The sequence below is a fragment of the Hemiscyllium ocellatum genome, chromosome 37 (genome assembly GCF_020745735.1).
Source record: "Hemiscyllium ocellatum isolate sHemOce1 chromosome 37, sHemOce1.pat.X.cur, whole genome shotgun sequence".
Taxonomy (NCBI): Eukaryota; Metazoa; Chordata; class Chondrichthyes; order Orectolobiformes; family Hemiscylliidae; genus Hemiscyllium; species Hemiscyllium ocellatum.
The window spans coordinates 8,949,758-8,967,253 of NC_083437.1; the positions used below are offsets into that span (position 1 = coordinate 8,949,758).

The window sequence follows — 17,496 nt, forward strand, 5'->3', positions numbered from 1 at the left end:
GGTGATGTTTGTTGATTTGATTGAAACAGGATACAAAGTTCTTGGATTGCTTCCTTACTGATCTAGGGAGCCTCCTGGTTGGTTGTTTTTCTTTTTGAATCATCTTATGCTACCTGCCATTTATTTTTCTTACTGCTCTTCATGTATTGCTAGAGGTGTGAAAAAATAGGTTTGGTTTTCATAGTAAGGTAGGAATTTGGGTTGTCTGTCACAGCCATTAATTTTTCACTCTGAGGTATACCCTGAACTTCTGATGGGGTTGAAACTTTTGACTAACCATTTATGTCCCTGCAGCATTTGGGATGTATTTGCAGGGAGCTTCTTATGGCCTGATGATAATTCTGTTTTGACCCTACCGCGTTTCTCCAAGATATAAATATCTGTCCTTTAAGTCCTGTGAAACCTAACATTTTCTTTTTCCGTCCCTTTCAAACTTATGAGGATCTAAGGATTCCCTTATAGGGCTGCTGCAGTACTTCAAGGTTATATGAACAGGGCAGTTACCTCTTTTGCCCTTCCATCAATAAGTCATTGAAATCAATCAACGAAATCGATATACATCAAACTATTGATTAAGTCACATCATATTACTTTAGTGTTCTCCATATGGCTGGCATACAAAATTGAAAACACTGTCCTTCAAAATGTTAATCTTTGATGTTAGTTCTAGAGGTCAAAAACTTTCAATCTGGGATGTAAAAGATACAACTAGGGACATTCAAGCTATTGCTTGTGTAGCAGAGAACAAAGCAGTAACATGAATTCAACTTGTTTATAATTTATTAATCCTGGTCTTGTTTATTTCTTGGGTGTGATGTTCATAGAGCATTCTGTGCTCTCTCTGTCTCAGAGGTGTGCTGTGCTCAGGGTAGATGGTGTGCGGTTTCCTCCTTAATTAGACTCTGTGGTTGCCAATTCAGTGCAAGTATGGTTAGTTTCTGAGGCATAGAATGGGGATACAATAATTATTTAGAGCAGTGCAAATGGTGTTCAGCTAATATTGTTATAACACCAAGGGAAAATAGCTGTAATTAATTTTAACCTTCCAGGAAAGAATATAAATGGAAGCTTACTTTCAAACGATCTTCCGACAAGAAAAGGGTACTTGTTTTTAAATTTAAACGGAATGTACAGGAAAGAAATAGGCCATTCAGTCCATTTGGTCCATGATAATGCTTATACTGCATATGAGCCTTCATCCATCCTACAAGGAGCAGCTGTTAGTCTTATAAAATAGAAATACTTTCTAATTTTACTATAAAGCTTGTAGAGGCTAACTTTTCCAGTGCATTTACAGTTTTTTGCATTTGCACGACACTGTGACATCTGGCACAGAAATGAGGAACAACATATACACACAATTGGTATGTAGGACATCTTCGTAAAAGTGCTTGCTCATTTAATGAACCCTGGCAGTCAGGGGATGAAGATGCAGGTAAACACACAATGCTAATTAGAAGTTATCACTGGGATTTTCTACCAAGCTACATAACTCCACCCAACATTGAGTCTTAACTTTTCAGAACTCAACACAACATTAAATGATGTGAAGGACCTAGATAGATTTACTGTTGGTTGTTAATAGATTAAAAAATGCCATTGTTGATTTGCTAGTGGGAAAGAAGATATTAGTAGGAGTAGTGTACAGACCTCCAAACTGTAGTTGCACTGTGGGAAAAACTATAAATCACCAAATTATAAGAGAATGTGAAAACAGCACAATAATTATTGATGACTTTAATCTTCATGTTGTTTGGATTCATTAAAATATGGCAACAAATTCATAGAGTGTATTAGGGATTATTTCCTAGAGCAATATGTCATGAACACAACTAGTGAGCAGGCTACCTTGGATCTGATAATGAGTAATGATGCAGGTTTAATAAATAACCTCCAAGTAAAAGATCTCCTAGGAAGTAGTGATCATAAAGTAATAGAATTTAATACACCATTTCAGAATGAGAAATTTGGATCAGAAACAAGTGTTTAACTTAAAGGAAATTACAATTAAATGAGGCCAGAGTTAGCTAAAGTGAACTGCACACATGGATTAGTAGGAATGACAGTATGGAAGGAGTGGCAGACACTTAAAGAGGTAATTCATGACTCTCTGCAAAATACATCCCAGGAAGGGGGCAAGATGCAAAGAGAAGGATAAATCAATCATGGCTAACCAAGGAAGTTAGAGAACAGTATTAAGATGGAAGAAAAAAGCATATAAGGAGGTCAAGGTCAGGATAACCCCAAAGACTGGGATGACTTCAGAATCCAGAAAAGTTGGACTAAAAAGATAATAAAAGTGGAGAAAATAAACTACAATGGAAAACTAGCAAGGATTATACAAATATGAGGATAAGAGCTTCATTAAATATATAAAAAGGTAGAGAGAGATCAAAGTGAACATAGGCCCCTTAGAAAATGAATATAGGGAGATCATTTTGGGGAGCAAGTATTATGAAGATGTGGGTGTACCATACCTTTAAGTGAGTTAAAAGCTAGCAAAACTACCTGGCACACTACCAAGTATTCTGTACAAGATATAATGTAACATTGGTCGAACAATTCGATTAGCTGAGAGTAGAGAGCACTGTTGCCTGGAGACAACAAAACTAATTTGAACTATACCCTGAAAAATATCAAACTCCAATCAACTTTAAGTTTAGTAAATTGACAGTCTTAAAAGCCAATGACACAATCCAATGCTTTGGTGGCTCAGGTCTGTGATTTGAACAGGTTTAGATAAATTTGAATAGATTTGGGGTAGGAAAGATCCTAGCAGATTTAAACACTTGCAGGTTAGTGTCCTAGTCTTTAAATAAAATGTAGGTGAGACATTTTATTTAATTTTGGTGACTTCTGGTTGATTAAACTACAAATGAGAGAAATAGCTCTTAAAAATGCTAAAGAGGTTCTGGGATTTGAAGATGATTCTCAAATTTTCCAAGGAAGTTTGGAAGGAAAGAAAAAGGCCATACATTTAGAATTAACAACAAAGTTAGATTTGGGTTTAATCAAGGACAAAAGTAAAGCTGAAATTGTAAGGGATTTACTCAAACAATTAGGTGTGTCAGAGAAACAGACAAGTGCAGTAGAGGTAGAAAAACTCAAATTACAATTGAGGAAAATGGAGTTAGAAGATAAGCAGACAGAGAGAAGGTTCTTACCTGAGCAAAAAGAGAGAGAATTTGAACGTGAGAAGTTGCGACTTAGTCAGCAAAGCCACGTTAACAGGATGGAGATTAAAAGAGAAGGTAGTGATATACAAATATGTCAAAATTCTGCCACATTTTGATGAGAAAGATGTTGAAGCCTTCTTTATCTCATTTGAAAAATTGGCTAGGCAAATGGAGTGATCCGAGGATTTATGAGTAGTGCTAGTTCAGACTAAACTGGTAAGCACAGCTAGTGAGGTATTTGCTGCGCTGTCAGATAAGGGATCAAGAGATTATGAAGAGGTTAAACAGGCTATTTTAAGTGCTTATGAATTGGTACCAGAAGCATATAGACAGTGGTTCAGAAACATAAAGAAAGAACCAGGTCAGACTTATGTTAAGTTCGAAAGAATTAAACATAATCCTTTTGATCGATAGGTGCATGCTTTAAAAATAGATAAGACCTACGAGACATTATTCTGCTGGAGGAGTTTAAAAACTTACCTCCAGAGATAAGAATTCACATGGAGGAACAGAAAGTTCAGGAAGTGAGAAGGGCAGCAGAATTAGCAGATGAGTACATGTTGGTGTATAAGACGAGCTTCTGGCCAGAATTTCGTCCTGTGAGGGATAGAAGTTGGGAGAAGGAGAGAACCTACACTACTAAACCAAGAGTAGAGAGCACTGGTAAGAATTTACCACAGGATAAAAAAGAAGCCCAAGAGGGTGGAAAGGAGGTGAAAGGCCTCAGGTGTTTCCACTGTGGTAAAGTGGGTCGCGGCGATGGTCGTTAAAGAAAGGCATTGTGGGAAAAGATGTGGTAAAAGAAGCTAAGCCAATGGATTAGTGAAAGTAGTGAAGAGACCCTGAGAACCAAGGAGCTGCAGGAGGGTGCACAGCCTAGGCAGGGGCTGGGTAATTAGTACGTGATCTCTACAAAGAATTTGCTTCTCTGGGTAAAATTTGCTCAGAACAGGGGGAGAAGGACTGAAAGTTATAATTTTGAGAGATACCAGTTGCTAATAGTAAGGGATGAGCAAATATGCACTCTTTCTGACCTGTTACCCGAGAGTGTGGTAATTTGTGGGATAGATGGACAGAAAGTTCATGTTTCCCTATGTAAGATCAGGTTGGAGTGCCAACGTAAGACTGGGGAAGTTACAGTGGGAGTGATTGACAAAGTGTCAGTTCCAGGAATTCAGTTTGTTCTGGGGATGATTTGGCAGGATCCAAGGTGGGAGTGACACCCCTTGTAGTGGAGAAGCCCAACGAAGACCAAGAAACTGAGGAGTTAAAACAGAACTATCCTGGTATTTTCCCAGACTGTATGGTAACCAGATCCCACTATCATAAATCACAGCATAAAGCGAAAAGTCAAGAGAAAAATGAAGGCGTTGAGGTTCAGTTAGCAGATATCCTGTTTGAAGTAATGGTGCAGGAAAAACCTGAACAGGCAGAGGGTCATCCAGAAGTGTTTATTCCTGAAAGACTAAGAGACTTGCAATAGCAAAACAAGATGGTAAAAGATATATATGTGGAAACGTACTCTGAAAATGAAGCAGAGAATATTCCAGAGGGTTATTATCTGAAATACAGAATCTTAAGTTGGAAGTGGAGACCATGGCAGGTTAGTACAGAAGGGAAATGGGCTCAAATACCCAGATTATGTTGCCAGTAGCATACAGACGGGAAGTGTTACGGTAGCACATGAACTACCTGTACGAGGTCACCTAAGGGTTCATACGACTCAGGCTAAGGTACAAAAACATTTTTATTGGCCTGGAATGCACAAGGATATGGTGAACTTTTGCCATTTGTGTCATACGTGCCAGGTGGTACTAATAAAACTAGCACCTTTGTTGCCAATTCCCACATTTGAAGAACCTTTCACATGGATTATAATGTAGCTCCCCTCCTGAGAACTAAAAGTGGGAACCAATACTTGTTAACTATAATGGATGCGTCTACCAGATTTCCTGAGGCAATTCCAAATGAAGTATCAAGGCAAAAACGGTAGGAGAGGTGTTAGTAGCTTTCTTCACAAGGTATGGATTGCCCACAGAGACTCAGTCAGACCAAAGTCCAAATTTTACTGCTAGGCTGTTTAAGGAGGTTATGGATAGCATAGGTGGATGGCATAGGTGTACAGCACTTTAAAACCAGTGTGTATCATCCTGAATCCCAGGGAGCTTTAGAAAGGTCACATCAGACCTTGAAGACCATGTTGAGAGCATACTGTCAAGACTACCCGAATGATTGGAATGAAGGTAACCCATTTGTATTGTTTGCCATCAGAGATGCCCCAAATGAATCTATTCAGTTCACTCCCTTCAAGTTAATATTAGAGCATGAAGTGAAAGGTCCTTTGAAATTAATTAAAGAAAAATTGACAGGACCAAAGTTGGAGATCTCGCATTTAGATTATGCATCGGAGGTGAGAGACAAATTAAATAGAGTAGGTGAGTTAGCTAAACAGCACCTAAAGAGGACACAGCATAGAATGAAGCAGGTGGCAGATAAAAGCTCTGAAGCTCGAACGTTTTCCCAAGGGGATGACGTGTCAATACTATTACCAGTGGTAGACAATCCCTTCAAAGCCAGGTTTAGTGGTCCCTGTCAAATTGAGAAAAAGTTGAGTCAGGTGAACTATTTAGTAAAGATGCCAGATAGAAAAGACATGTATTGGGTATGTCATGTGAATATGTTGAAACCGTATTATACTGGAGAGGTGGTATGGTGGCTCAGTGGTTAGCACTACTGCCTCACCGTGTCTGCATGCGTTTCCTCTGGGTGTTTTGGTTTCCTCCTAGAATCCAAATATGTGCAGGTTAGGGTGGATTAGCTGTGCTAAGGTAGGGGGAATGGTGCTGTGCCTCAAAATAGATTAAAAATGAAGAAGTCCTTGTGGACTTGGATAGGTTAATAAGCTATCTATCTCAGGAGCATAGAACACAGTTGAAAGATTTGTTATTGCAGTATAGGGACATATGTAAGAATCAGATGGGGAGGACTATTGCTATTGTATATTAAGTAGCCATAGGGAATACTGTTCTGATAAAACAATACCTCTATCGGCTTAATCCTTTCAAAGCCAGACAGGTCCAGATGGAGATGGAGGCCATGCTCAATGAGGACATCATTAAATCAAGCCAGAGCAAGTGATGTTTGCCAACCGTCTTAGTTCCCAAACCAGACAGGACTTAACAATTCTGTGTGGATTATAAGAAGGTCAATGCTATTACAAAATCAGAATCATATCCATTTCCGAGACTGGAGGACTGTATCAAGAAAATTGGATAAGCCAATTACATCACCAAGGTGGACTTAATGCACGGTTACTGGCAGGATCCTTTATCAGAGATGACAAAAGAAATCTCTGTGCTTGAAACCCCAAATGAGCTCTATCAGTTTAAAGTGATGCCCTTTGAAACAAAGAACACATTTGCTACATTCCAAAGACTAATGAATAGAGTTGTGGCTGGGTTAACAAACTGTATGATCTATTTGGATGATGTAGTGATCTTTAGTAAGTCATGGAAAGATCAATTAGTACAGTGGGCAGAGCTCTTTGAATGACTACGAGAAGCAAAACCGTGATAAACGTAATTAAAACTGAATTTGTGAAAGCAGAGATGACGTTCTTGGGACGTAACATCGGTCATGGAAGGTTAACCCTACAAAATGCAAAGACGGAGCTCATCGAGAAATTTCCACGACCAATCTCAAAGAAACAGGTGCTTCGATTCTTAGGACTACAGCGGATTGTACTGGAAGTTTGTACCAAACTTCAGCACTGTAATGGCACTGTTAATCGATTTGCTGAAGAAGAACACAAGGTGTCAGTGGACAGAGCAATGACAGGAGGCCTTCGACCATTTGATATCAATATTAACCACCAAACAAGTTTCAAAACCTTTTAAAGTCACCATCGATGCTAGTGACTTTGGAGTTGGAGCTGCACTCCTACCAGGAAGATGAGGATGGGATTGATGTGCTGGTTTTTTACTTTTCGAAGAAGATCAACATCCACCAAAGGAAATACTCCACAATTGAAAAAGCACTGTTGAGTTAGGTACTGGCCTTAATACATTTTAATGTGTAATGTGTCGAAGACGATTGTGTACACTGATCACAATCCGCTTACGTTCTTAGAATACTTTAAAGACAAGAATATGAGACTATTTCGTTGGAGTCTTAATTTTAAAATCGTACACGTTGCGAGTCGTAAGAACGTAATCGAAGATGCATTATCGCGGATTTAACTGATAAAGTTGAGATGAGATTTGTCTTAATTTAATGTTATATACATATATACAATTATATGGGAAGAAGTTAGGGTGAACTTAAAGTTATCTGTATGTTAGGGTAATTTGTTTAAAGAATAGGAAACAATTTTTCTTAAGGGGGGAGGTATTATGAAGATGTGGATTTAACTCTACCTTTAAGAGAGTCAAAGGCTAGCAGAACTACCTGACACAGTGCAAGTGTTCTGAACAAGATATAACATAACATTTGGTTGAACAATTCGATTAGCTGGTTCCAGGTCAAGATTAGAGTGGTGCTGGAAATGCCCAGCAGGTCAGGCAGCATCTGAGGAGCAGGAAAATCGATGTTTTGGGCAGGAGCCCTTCATCAGGAAGGTAAAAAGATTTGCCACGGTGATGGTCGCTGTGGCTAATGGCGGCAGTTATGGAGACTGGGGGAAGCTTCTGGAATGTTCGAGGAGCGTTGGTTATTGAGGTGAATATATAAAAGTTTGTTGTATTTACAGTTTTTGATGTTTGAGATGGTGTAGAAATACTGTTTGTTGAGAGTATGAATTCTTCTTAGGACATAGTACAGATGGGGTCCTGTGCAGTTCTGAGAGAGTGTGGCCCTCAGTTGAGGCATAGCCAACTATAGAGAAGTTAGATGGTGGTGCATGGCTGTGAGTGTGGAACGGAGGATCCAGAAGGAGAAAACTGTTGCAGGTGGTTTTGAATTTGTAGTCTGTACTAGTTGTCCTGTTCGGATCCAAATTGTGCTGGTTTGAATGTAGTTTGAATCCACGTGGGATCAGTTGGTTGCGGAGGCAAGCACTGAGGAAGCAAATGTGGCTGTAAAAGGTGTAAAAAAACAAACAAAAGAAAATGAAAGGACCTATATGGGGCTTCATCCCTTTCTCCCTACTTCTCCCTTACCTTTGGTGTGCATTGCCCTTTACTAGCTTTACATGCAAATTATTCAAATGGGCGATTTACTGGTGGTGGTTAAACTACCATAGATGATTTGGTGATGGAGAAAAGTAATGTTCAGCTGTGTAACAGCACTTTTGGATATTAGAGAGAGGGAAAAATGCTCTTAATGCTTCAAATAATATTTGAAAAAAAGACTTTGACTGAGTCAATTTAAAGGGATCATGAAGTCCATGTTAGTTGCTGGATTAATCCTATTGACTATCGGTTCAATTGTGAAGGGTTTGGAGTTTTCCTGTATGTGGCTAAATTATGGTTACATTGGATAAAGTGACCTTGCTTTTTTTGAATTTTTTTTTCAATTGAAGTAGCTGATGGAAACTGCTTCCAGATGTGAGTAACCCATTTAGACTTTCTCTGGGAATAAACTTGATTAGGATGATGACAAAAAACCAGGAGAAACAGGACAAGATTCTAGGAGGGTGTGATGAAGAGATGATTGGAAAAGGGAATTCAACAAGAGGCCTAGGACCTTCAGGTATTAATTTTCTTACCTCCAATTCAACAAGGACCAATGCTCAAGGCATTATTGTTTCACAATAGAGATCATGAATGAAGTCTGCAGTGTTGCAGTAACATCGACACCTCAAAGCACGGCAGGATCACCAGTGTCTGTGGTGATCAAGATGACAATGGCACTTAAGATTTGTGGATCTGGCTCTGTTCAGGCTGTTAATGCAGACATGAGCCACATCTGAGAGTTTGTATTGCTCTACTGTATAAATGAGTTTACTGCCAGAGTTTGCCAGAAATAAATAGAGGGATGCAAGGATTTGCCAGGCTACAGGTATCCAAGTGATGCAGGCTATTGCTTAAACTCTCATTAGCTTTCTGTTCCTCATTTGAGCTTGACAACTTTACTTGTAAATTTAAAATGCAGCTGGTGTATGACCACAATCAGTGCATCATGCAAATAAATGCACACTATTGAGCACCAGTTATGGTTCCTTCATTCTGCATCAATCGTCTGTTCCACCAACATGGCAGGTCAAAAGCTGGCTCTGGGCAACAAATGTTATCCCCTTAAGACACGCTCAAAACTCCAGACAGGAAACCATGCATTGTGCACAACAGGCCTACCATGTTGCCACAAGAAACATTGTAAAGCAAGAATATTTGTGTCAGTAAGCAACATTCCAACTGCTTGCTCACAGAATGGACCCTACATTATTTAGCTCAGAGATTAAGATTTGCAGTAATATGCTACCAGCAACACAATCTGTCCATTTTGAAGGTATATCCCTTTCTATCACCAATCAGGTGAGGACCTCAGGAGCATTAGGGGAAAGCGAAAAGTAAAATGCAAGCTTAACAAGCTCTTTCTTTCCAGATTATCTGTGATTAAAATATTTTAATCATAATAATGTGCTTAACCATACCTTCCCATATACCGTAAAAAACACTTCCTCTGTAACCATTACATTGTCTTCCAATCAGATGTTTCTCCAGGGACTGCAGTGTAAGAGATGGAAATCAGTTGCTGTTCCATTGAGGAGATTGTCTTCCAATGTTAACTTCAATCTCAAACAACCCAGTATGCCTCCAGCTTCTAATTGCCTTACCCTGGCCTAAGCAAACTAGCTGAGGGGCAACACCAAAGACACTGATGGAGCATTAGGGGCAGAATTAGATGGAAACACTGACATTTTTCTCAGACAATGCCTCAGCAAACATTTTAATCTTGTGAGAGATTCTGTGATACTAGAAGTCTCTTTTAACAGTGGTTTTCAAAACCATGATGGCAACAATTTGAGTTTCCACTGTGGCATTCAGGCCTGTTATTGAAGCTTTATATTATTATTGTTGTTTGGCAATTTGGGTTTAAGATGGGATAGAAGAATTTACAACTTGATTTGTACTTTTATTTTGTATATTGCATGAATTAAGAAGGAAAGGCCATGGTTTTAGTTTCATTTTTCAGTTTTGTGAATTGTGTGTCTATCTGACTGAAAATTTGTTTGTACCGTTTAAATAAGGTTTCAAAAATTTTTTTGAAGTGAATAGTCCAGTACTTTAGTAGACACGTGGTAGAAGATCTGTGTTTTAGAAAAGAAGGGATAGAGATAGGAGAAGAAATGGAACTGTAGCCTAGCAACAAGGTATTCTCTGGCACAGGGAATCAGAGAAAAATTAGTTTCCTTTTATAAAGAGAGACAATACCGTCATAAAAGGTAAGTGTGTAGGTTTCTTTCTGAGAGGAGCAGGACATTTAGAAAGAAAAGGGCCTAAACAGCAGTGTAGTTGCTCCAAAACATCGAGGCTGCCAGACCAGCTGAGTTCGTCCAGCAATTTCTGTTTTTGTTTCAGATTCCAAAGCAGTCAAGATAAGAGAAAGAGAGTGCCTCGTACCAGTTTTTTAAAAAAGCAGAAGACTACGGAAAAAGAATTGTAAAAATCCATGTTAAGAAACAAGTGAGCTATGTTTATGTGTCTCAGGAAGAGACATTTCCTAAAGAAAATGTTTGCATCAAGTAATTACAGAAGTTTGCAAAAAAAATTATAGCCGTGCCCACTGACAAAGAGACTTTAAAGTTTAAACAGGGTAATCCTTTGCTGAGGTTTGATTATTTGTAAATTGTTGTTGAGGGTTTAGACTTTTTATCTGATATTCCTTATGAGACTGTTTCAAATAGTTCTTATATGTAGTTTTTTTCATGTTCCTTTTGCACAGTATAAACTTTTATTTTCTTTTGTTAAATGTGCATTGGCAACCTGTTATGAATATGCATGGAATACAATTCGTGGAGTTTTAGTTACATAATCTTAACAGAAATAGGCTTATTCATTTTTGGTGAGTTTCATGTAGGGTTTCTCTCCACAAGGCTTAGTGCATTTTCTGAAGCTGTTGTCCCAAACTCAGCACATTACCACTCATCATATTCTGCCACTAGCTGCAGGCAGAAGTGCTTGGCACTGCCAGGTCCTCCTGGGATCAGTGCCATCTTCAAAGTCTGCAGCTGTCTTCACAGTTATTGTCATTTGCCCTAGGTATGTCAGACAGAAGGAAATTGGCATCTCACTTTGAAGGTCCTGGTGGAGGGAGGGGTTTGCATGCGGTCATTGTCCATGCGCATGCCTGAGATGTTGGTGACTAGTGTGCAAGATGGAGGAGTAAGTAGGCTGTGATGAAAGCAGCCCATGTGATGACAAGGCCTGAGGTATAGGGGTGGGTAAAGGAAAAAGGTGCTCAGGTGCTAAAATTATTGAACTTAATATTGAGTCTGATTAGATTAGATTAGATTACTTACAGTGTGGAAACAGGCCCTTCGGCCCAACAAGTCCACAACGACCCGCCACCCACACCCCCCACATTTACCCCATACCTAGCACTACGGGTAATTTAGCATGGCCAATTCACCTGACCCGCATATCTTTGGACTGTGGGAGGAAACCGGAGCACCCGGAGGAAACCCACACAGATACGGGGAGAACGTGCAAACTCCACACAGTCAGTCACCTGAAGGAGCCCAAGGCAGATTTTGGGATGCAGGTCTTCCAATTTCACTGAGTGTTGCTGGAACACTGCAGCAGGCCTGAAGCAGAAATTTTGACTAGAGAATGCAGTGGTGTTTTGAAGTGTCAAGCAACTGGAGCTTGGGGTCATTTTGGCTAACAGAATATGTATTTGAATTGTTCGGTGTGAGGCTTTCAGCAATGCTAAGTGTATGAGTGTGGGGTAAAGCATTTGAATTAAAGGACTGAGGATTAATTGACAATGATTGTTGGTCAGCTGGTATCAGAACTGCAGTGAATTAGCAATGGATAAGACGACTGGTGCAGTTGGTAAGCTACACCATTTAAAGGTTGAACTCATTCTTGTCAGATTGTTAAACTTCTTTCAGCTCTTATCCATGTCCTTGGAGCAACACTGCAGGCACGACCTCCACTGTGACTTCTTCCCACAAGTGTGGAGGGCCATCTGCCAGCACCCCTGCAGATACACAATACCAGCATTTCTCCACATTTTACTATCTCCAATGTTTGATATCAGTCACAAGAACTCTCACCAATATAGGCCAAGTAGCCTGTGCCAGTTTCTAATTTGTGTGTTTGTATATGTGTATTCCAGTTTTATAAATCTTTAATATTCTTGTCAGTATATTCTTGAACTGTATCTGTGTAGGTTTTAAATAAATCAGTTTGAACACATCACCCTTGGGTAGAAAAGAATGATAAACCTGGGTTCCACTTTCCACCATACCAGTCTCTGTATTCAAAGGATCATTCAAAATCATTTACGCCAGTTTCAGCAGGACACCACCACCAAAACTCAACTTCTCCTGTCCTCCACTGTCAGAATTCTGCAAGGATCATACTGATCCACTCCACCACCACTCCTAACACTGCTCATTCACTCCTCCCTCCCTACTGTCCAAGGTTCCACACACATCTTCCAGGTGAAGCAGTGTTGTACGTCGTCTGCTGTATTTGCTGCTCACAATGCAGTCTTCTTTACATTTGGGAGACCAAACACAGATTGGATGGCCACTTTATGGGACAGCTCTGCCCTAGCAGGAATGACCCTGCCCTTCCATTTGCTTGCTGTCCCAGTATATCACTGTGCTTCCTTGCAAACATTTTCATCCACGGCTTGCCACGTTGTTCCAACAATGCACAACACAAGCTAGAGGAACATCACCACATTTCCACCAAGGCACCTTATAGCCACCAGGTCTCAGTATTGAATTCCTCAACTTCAGAGCATGCCCTCTGCATTGTCTGTTTTTCTTCCATCCAACATCAGGTTATAGTCCAACAGGTTTATTTGAAATGACAAGCTGTAGGAGCACTGCTGCTTCATCAGGTGAAGTCTCACCTGATGAATGAGCAAATTTGAAGTCTCACCTGATGAACGAGCGATGCTTTGAAAGATTGTGATTTCAAATAAACCTGTTGGACTATGACCAGGTGTCGTGTGACCTCTGACTTTGTCTACCTCAGTCCAACACTGGCACCTCCACCTCCACATCATTTCTTACATCTTCCCCCACACCCCCAGCCCTCTCTTTCTCCTCCACTACTCACCCACCCTACCCCGTACAAACACATACACAGACACGGACTGCCATGCCTTGCTTGTGTCTTTTTGCCTTTGCTGTCAGTAGAGTGGACCCATTTTCTCCTTTCCCATCTTCACCTTGACTACCATTAGCACCCCCTTTGTCTTTGGCATTGAGCACCATGACAACCTGTTCCACTTGTTGCTCCTCTTCATCTGTCTCCAGCATAAATAAAACACAGTTTACTCACCCATTCAGTTCCGAATGGGCATATCGGACTCAGAATGTTAAAGCTCTTTCTTCCTCCACAGATGCTAGCAGACCTGCTGAGTTTCTCCAGCACTTTATTTTATTTAAGATTTCCAGTATCTGCAGGATTTTATTCAAATCTGAGCATTATTAGAAGCATTATGGCTAACAATTGTACCTCAGCTAACATCACTGGATAAGAAAATGGATTATGTGGTCATAAATTTTCTTGTTTTTTTGTTGGATCTTGCTTCATGTAAGTCGATTTCTGTGTTTCCCAACTATATATTACTACACTTCAGTCATATGGAGACATACGGCAGAATCCTGAATAAACATCATCCTCAAATCAACTTGTAAGCTAATTATTTTGCTGAGAAGTGACTTGGATTGACTTGAAGTTGAAATAGAATGAAATGCAATACAAATGCATGCTCTTTATCTTTGCATGCCACAGCAATAATCAGCACCTTTGGGAGAGGAATAGAGACAATTTTAAAATTGAGTTATAGTTCTGTTGCAAAATTAGAAGTAAAATCTATCTTGAATTTTTTGACTCTGTAAATAATCTTTACAATGGTGAAATTTAATAGATTAGTTCTAGGCTGATGATTCCCCAGGCTTCTAACTTATTTGTCTCATCCATCTGATTATAGCTCAAGGAGCATCCAGAGAAAGGCATTTATGTGAAGGATCTATCCATGCACACTGTGCACAGTGTATCAGAGTGTGAGAAAATCATGGATATTGGCTGGGGCAATCGAGCTGTGGGATACACCCTCATGAATAAAGACTCATCACGTTCACATTCTATATTCACCATACACTTGGAGATGTGCTCAATAGGTCAGTTATGCAAAACCAACAAGTGATTGAATATTGATATTTTATTTGTAGTGATTTACTTCTGAAAATTTTTTTTCTAAAATTCATAGATACAATCCTCAGAATTTCTTCCAAAATTAAAATAGGTTAAACAAATTGCATCTATTTTCTTGTAAATCTTTATCCCTCTGTCCTTTTCTCTTATTTGTTTTTGCATACTTTCACCTTTGCCTTTGTGTTTATTGTACCTTAATTCCCATCTGTTTGTCTTACTCTTTCTCCCATTCTCATCATTTCCAATAAATTTGATTCCTTTATAAAATAGACTTAGATTTTATTGTCACATGTACTCAAGTACAGGAGTTCAGTGGAAAATATATAATGTTCAGTGGAAAGTTGCACATGGTGCCATCTTAGGTACCAAAGTACCTAAGTACAAAAGAAGCTTAGATGCAAATTAATCAGAGAAACAAGAGTTGAAAAGTTAAGCATTGTTTCATAAAATAGTAGAAAAATTTAAAAAGTGGATTATAGTTTACACTGAAGTCTTTCATAGCTTAAATGGGGAAAATAATGGAATAAGCTAATACTTCAACAGTTTTTGATGAGTCCTCTACTTATCTCGCTGTCTGGGAATCTTGTCTATTTGTTCTTGAAGCATGTGTCGTAGATACCATCACTTCTGATGGAACTGCCACCTCTCTATTTTCCTCCCGGTGTCTCAGGAATATGCCTGGGCAGGATCCACTCACATGCCAAGCCAAGATGCCACCATGAGACCAACCAACATACCATCAAGAGACCAGGATGAGAACTCCAGAGAGACCAGGCCAGGACCCACCATGAGACGCCGAGACACCAGGCCAGGACCATCAGGAGCTATCGGGAGACCAGGCTGAGAGAGGCCATGCTACTGAGAGACCAAGACCAGGGCCATCAAGAGATAAAAGGGGGAGAGAAAAAGAAAGAGAAAGCCACAGAAGGAACGCATGAGCTCCAGTTGGAGTACCCTACTCTGCCTGAGATTGTACAATATCAAGGCTATTATTTATCTTCATAAAATTATGGCAAGGAACTTAAATTGTTTGGAACTTTTGCTTAGTTTTGTCTTTAGTACTGAAATGCAACTCCTTAGGGGTTAAAAGGAGCGTATATTAACATTGGAAATTGAGTAAGCCAATTAACCCCTTAAGCCTGTTCTACCATGAGCCACTGTTCAGTAAAATCGTGGTGAGCTGAAATCCAAACATCCATTGATGTGCCTTTAATCATATCTCCTGTTACCTCTGGTGGGAAAAGAATCTATTAATCGCATTTAAAATTAGGAAACAAAGCATCAACAATTGCCATTTACTGAGAGATTAGATTTCTAGATTTTTACCTTATTTTGCCGATGTGTGTTCCTTGTGTGCCTAATTGCTCTCCTAAAAGTTCTGGCTGTCATTTTTAGACTCTCTCCCTTTGTCCTCGCCTCTTCAATCAGCTAAACTAGACTCTCCCTATCTTCGCTTAGTATCTTTTAAAAATTAATCAAATAACCCCTTCATTTATACATCCCAAAGAATGCATTCCTAGTTTTGTAAGCTCTCATTGTAATTTAATCCTTGGAGTCCAGTTATTATTTGGAGATGTCATAAAGATGTACAGCAGGGAAACAGACCCTTCGGTCCAACTCATCCATACCAACCAGATATGCCAACCCAATCTAGACCCACCTGCCTGCACCCGGCCCATATCCCTCCAAACCCTTCCGATTCATATACCCATCCAGATGCCTCTTAAATGTTGCAATTGTACTAGCCACCACCACTTCCTCTGGCAGCTCATTTCATACTCAAAGCACCCTCTGTGTGAAAAAAGTTGCCCCTTATGTCACTTTTACATCTTTCCCCTCTCAGCCTAAACATATGCCCTCTAGTTCTGGACTCCCCCACCCCAAGGAAGGGACTTTGTCTATTTATCCTATCCATGCCCCTCATAATTTTATAAACCTGTATAAGGTCACCCCTCAGCCTCTGAAGCTCCAGGGAAAACAGCCCCAGCCGATTCACCCTCTCCCTACAGTTCAAATCTTCCAACCCTGGCCACATTCTGTAAATCTTTTCTGAACCCTTTCAAGTTTCACAACATCCTTCCAATAGGAAGGAGACTAGAATTGCACGCAATATTCCAAACGTGGCCTAATCAATGTCCTGTACAGCCGGAACATGACCTCCCAACTCCTATACTCAATACTCTGACCAATAAAGGAAAGCATACCAACCACGTTCACTACCCTATCTACCTGTGACTCTGTTTTCAAGGAGCTATGAACCTGCACTCCAAGGTCTGTTTGTTCAGCAACTCTCCTTAAGACCTTACCATTAAGTGTATAAGTCCTGCTAAGGTTTGCTTTCCCAAAACGCATCATCTCACATTTATCTGAATTAAACTCCATCTGCCACTCCTCCGCCCATTGGCCCATCTGATCAAGATCCTGTTGATTGGCGGTGGAGGGAATGAATGAGGTGGATGGGGTGCAAATCAAATTGGTTGCCTTGTTCTGGATGGTGATGAGTTTCTTTAAGTGTGTTGTGGTTGCACAGTTCCACTCAGCACCTCTGGCTGAAGATGATTTCAAACACCTTGAGAAGATGGTGGTGAGTCACCTTCTTGTATTATTAAGTCCTTGTATTGTCAGATTACCCACAGTCGTGTAGGAAGGACCAGCAACAGTGAAGGAATAGCATTGCAGTTCCAAGCCAGCATAATGTGGGAGGGGAACTTGCACATTGTGGGTGACACATTGGCTCAGTGATTTGCACTGCTGCCTCACAGCTCCAGTGACCTGGATTCAATTCCAACTTTTGTCAACTGCACGTTCTCCCTGTGTCTGCATGGGTTTCCTCGGGGTGCTCTGGTTTCCTCCCACAGTCCAAAGATATGTGAGGTAGGTGAATTGGCCATGCTAAATTACCCATTGTATCCAGGGATGTATTGGTTAGCTGCATCATTCAGGGTAAATGTGAAAAAAAATAATAGGGTAGAGGGAATGGG

General features: G+C 40.1%; 1 protein-coding gene across 1 annotated transcript in view; it reads left to right on the forward strand.

Moving 5' to 3' along the window:
- Nucleotides 1-17,496, forward strand: part of kif17 (kinesin family member 17) — an 85,023-nt gene that overhangs the window by 16,225 nt on the left and 51,302 nt on the right. The window contains exon 4 of the mRNA XM_060851912.1: nt 14,292-14,481. Within this exon, the coding sequence (XP_060707895.1) occupies nt 14,292-14,481 (190 nt within the window). The remainder of the gene's footprint in view (nt 1-14,291; nt 14,482-17,496) is intronic.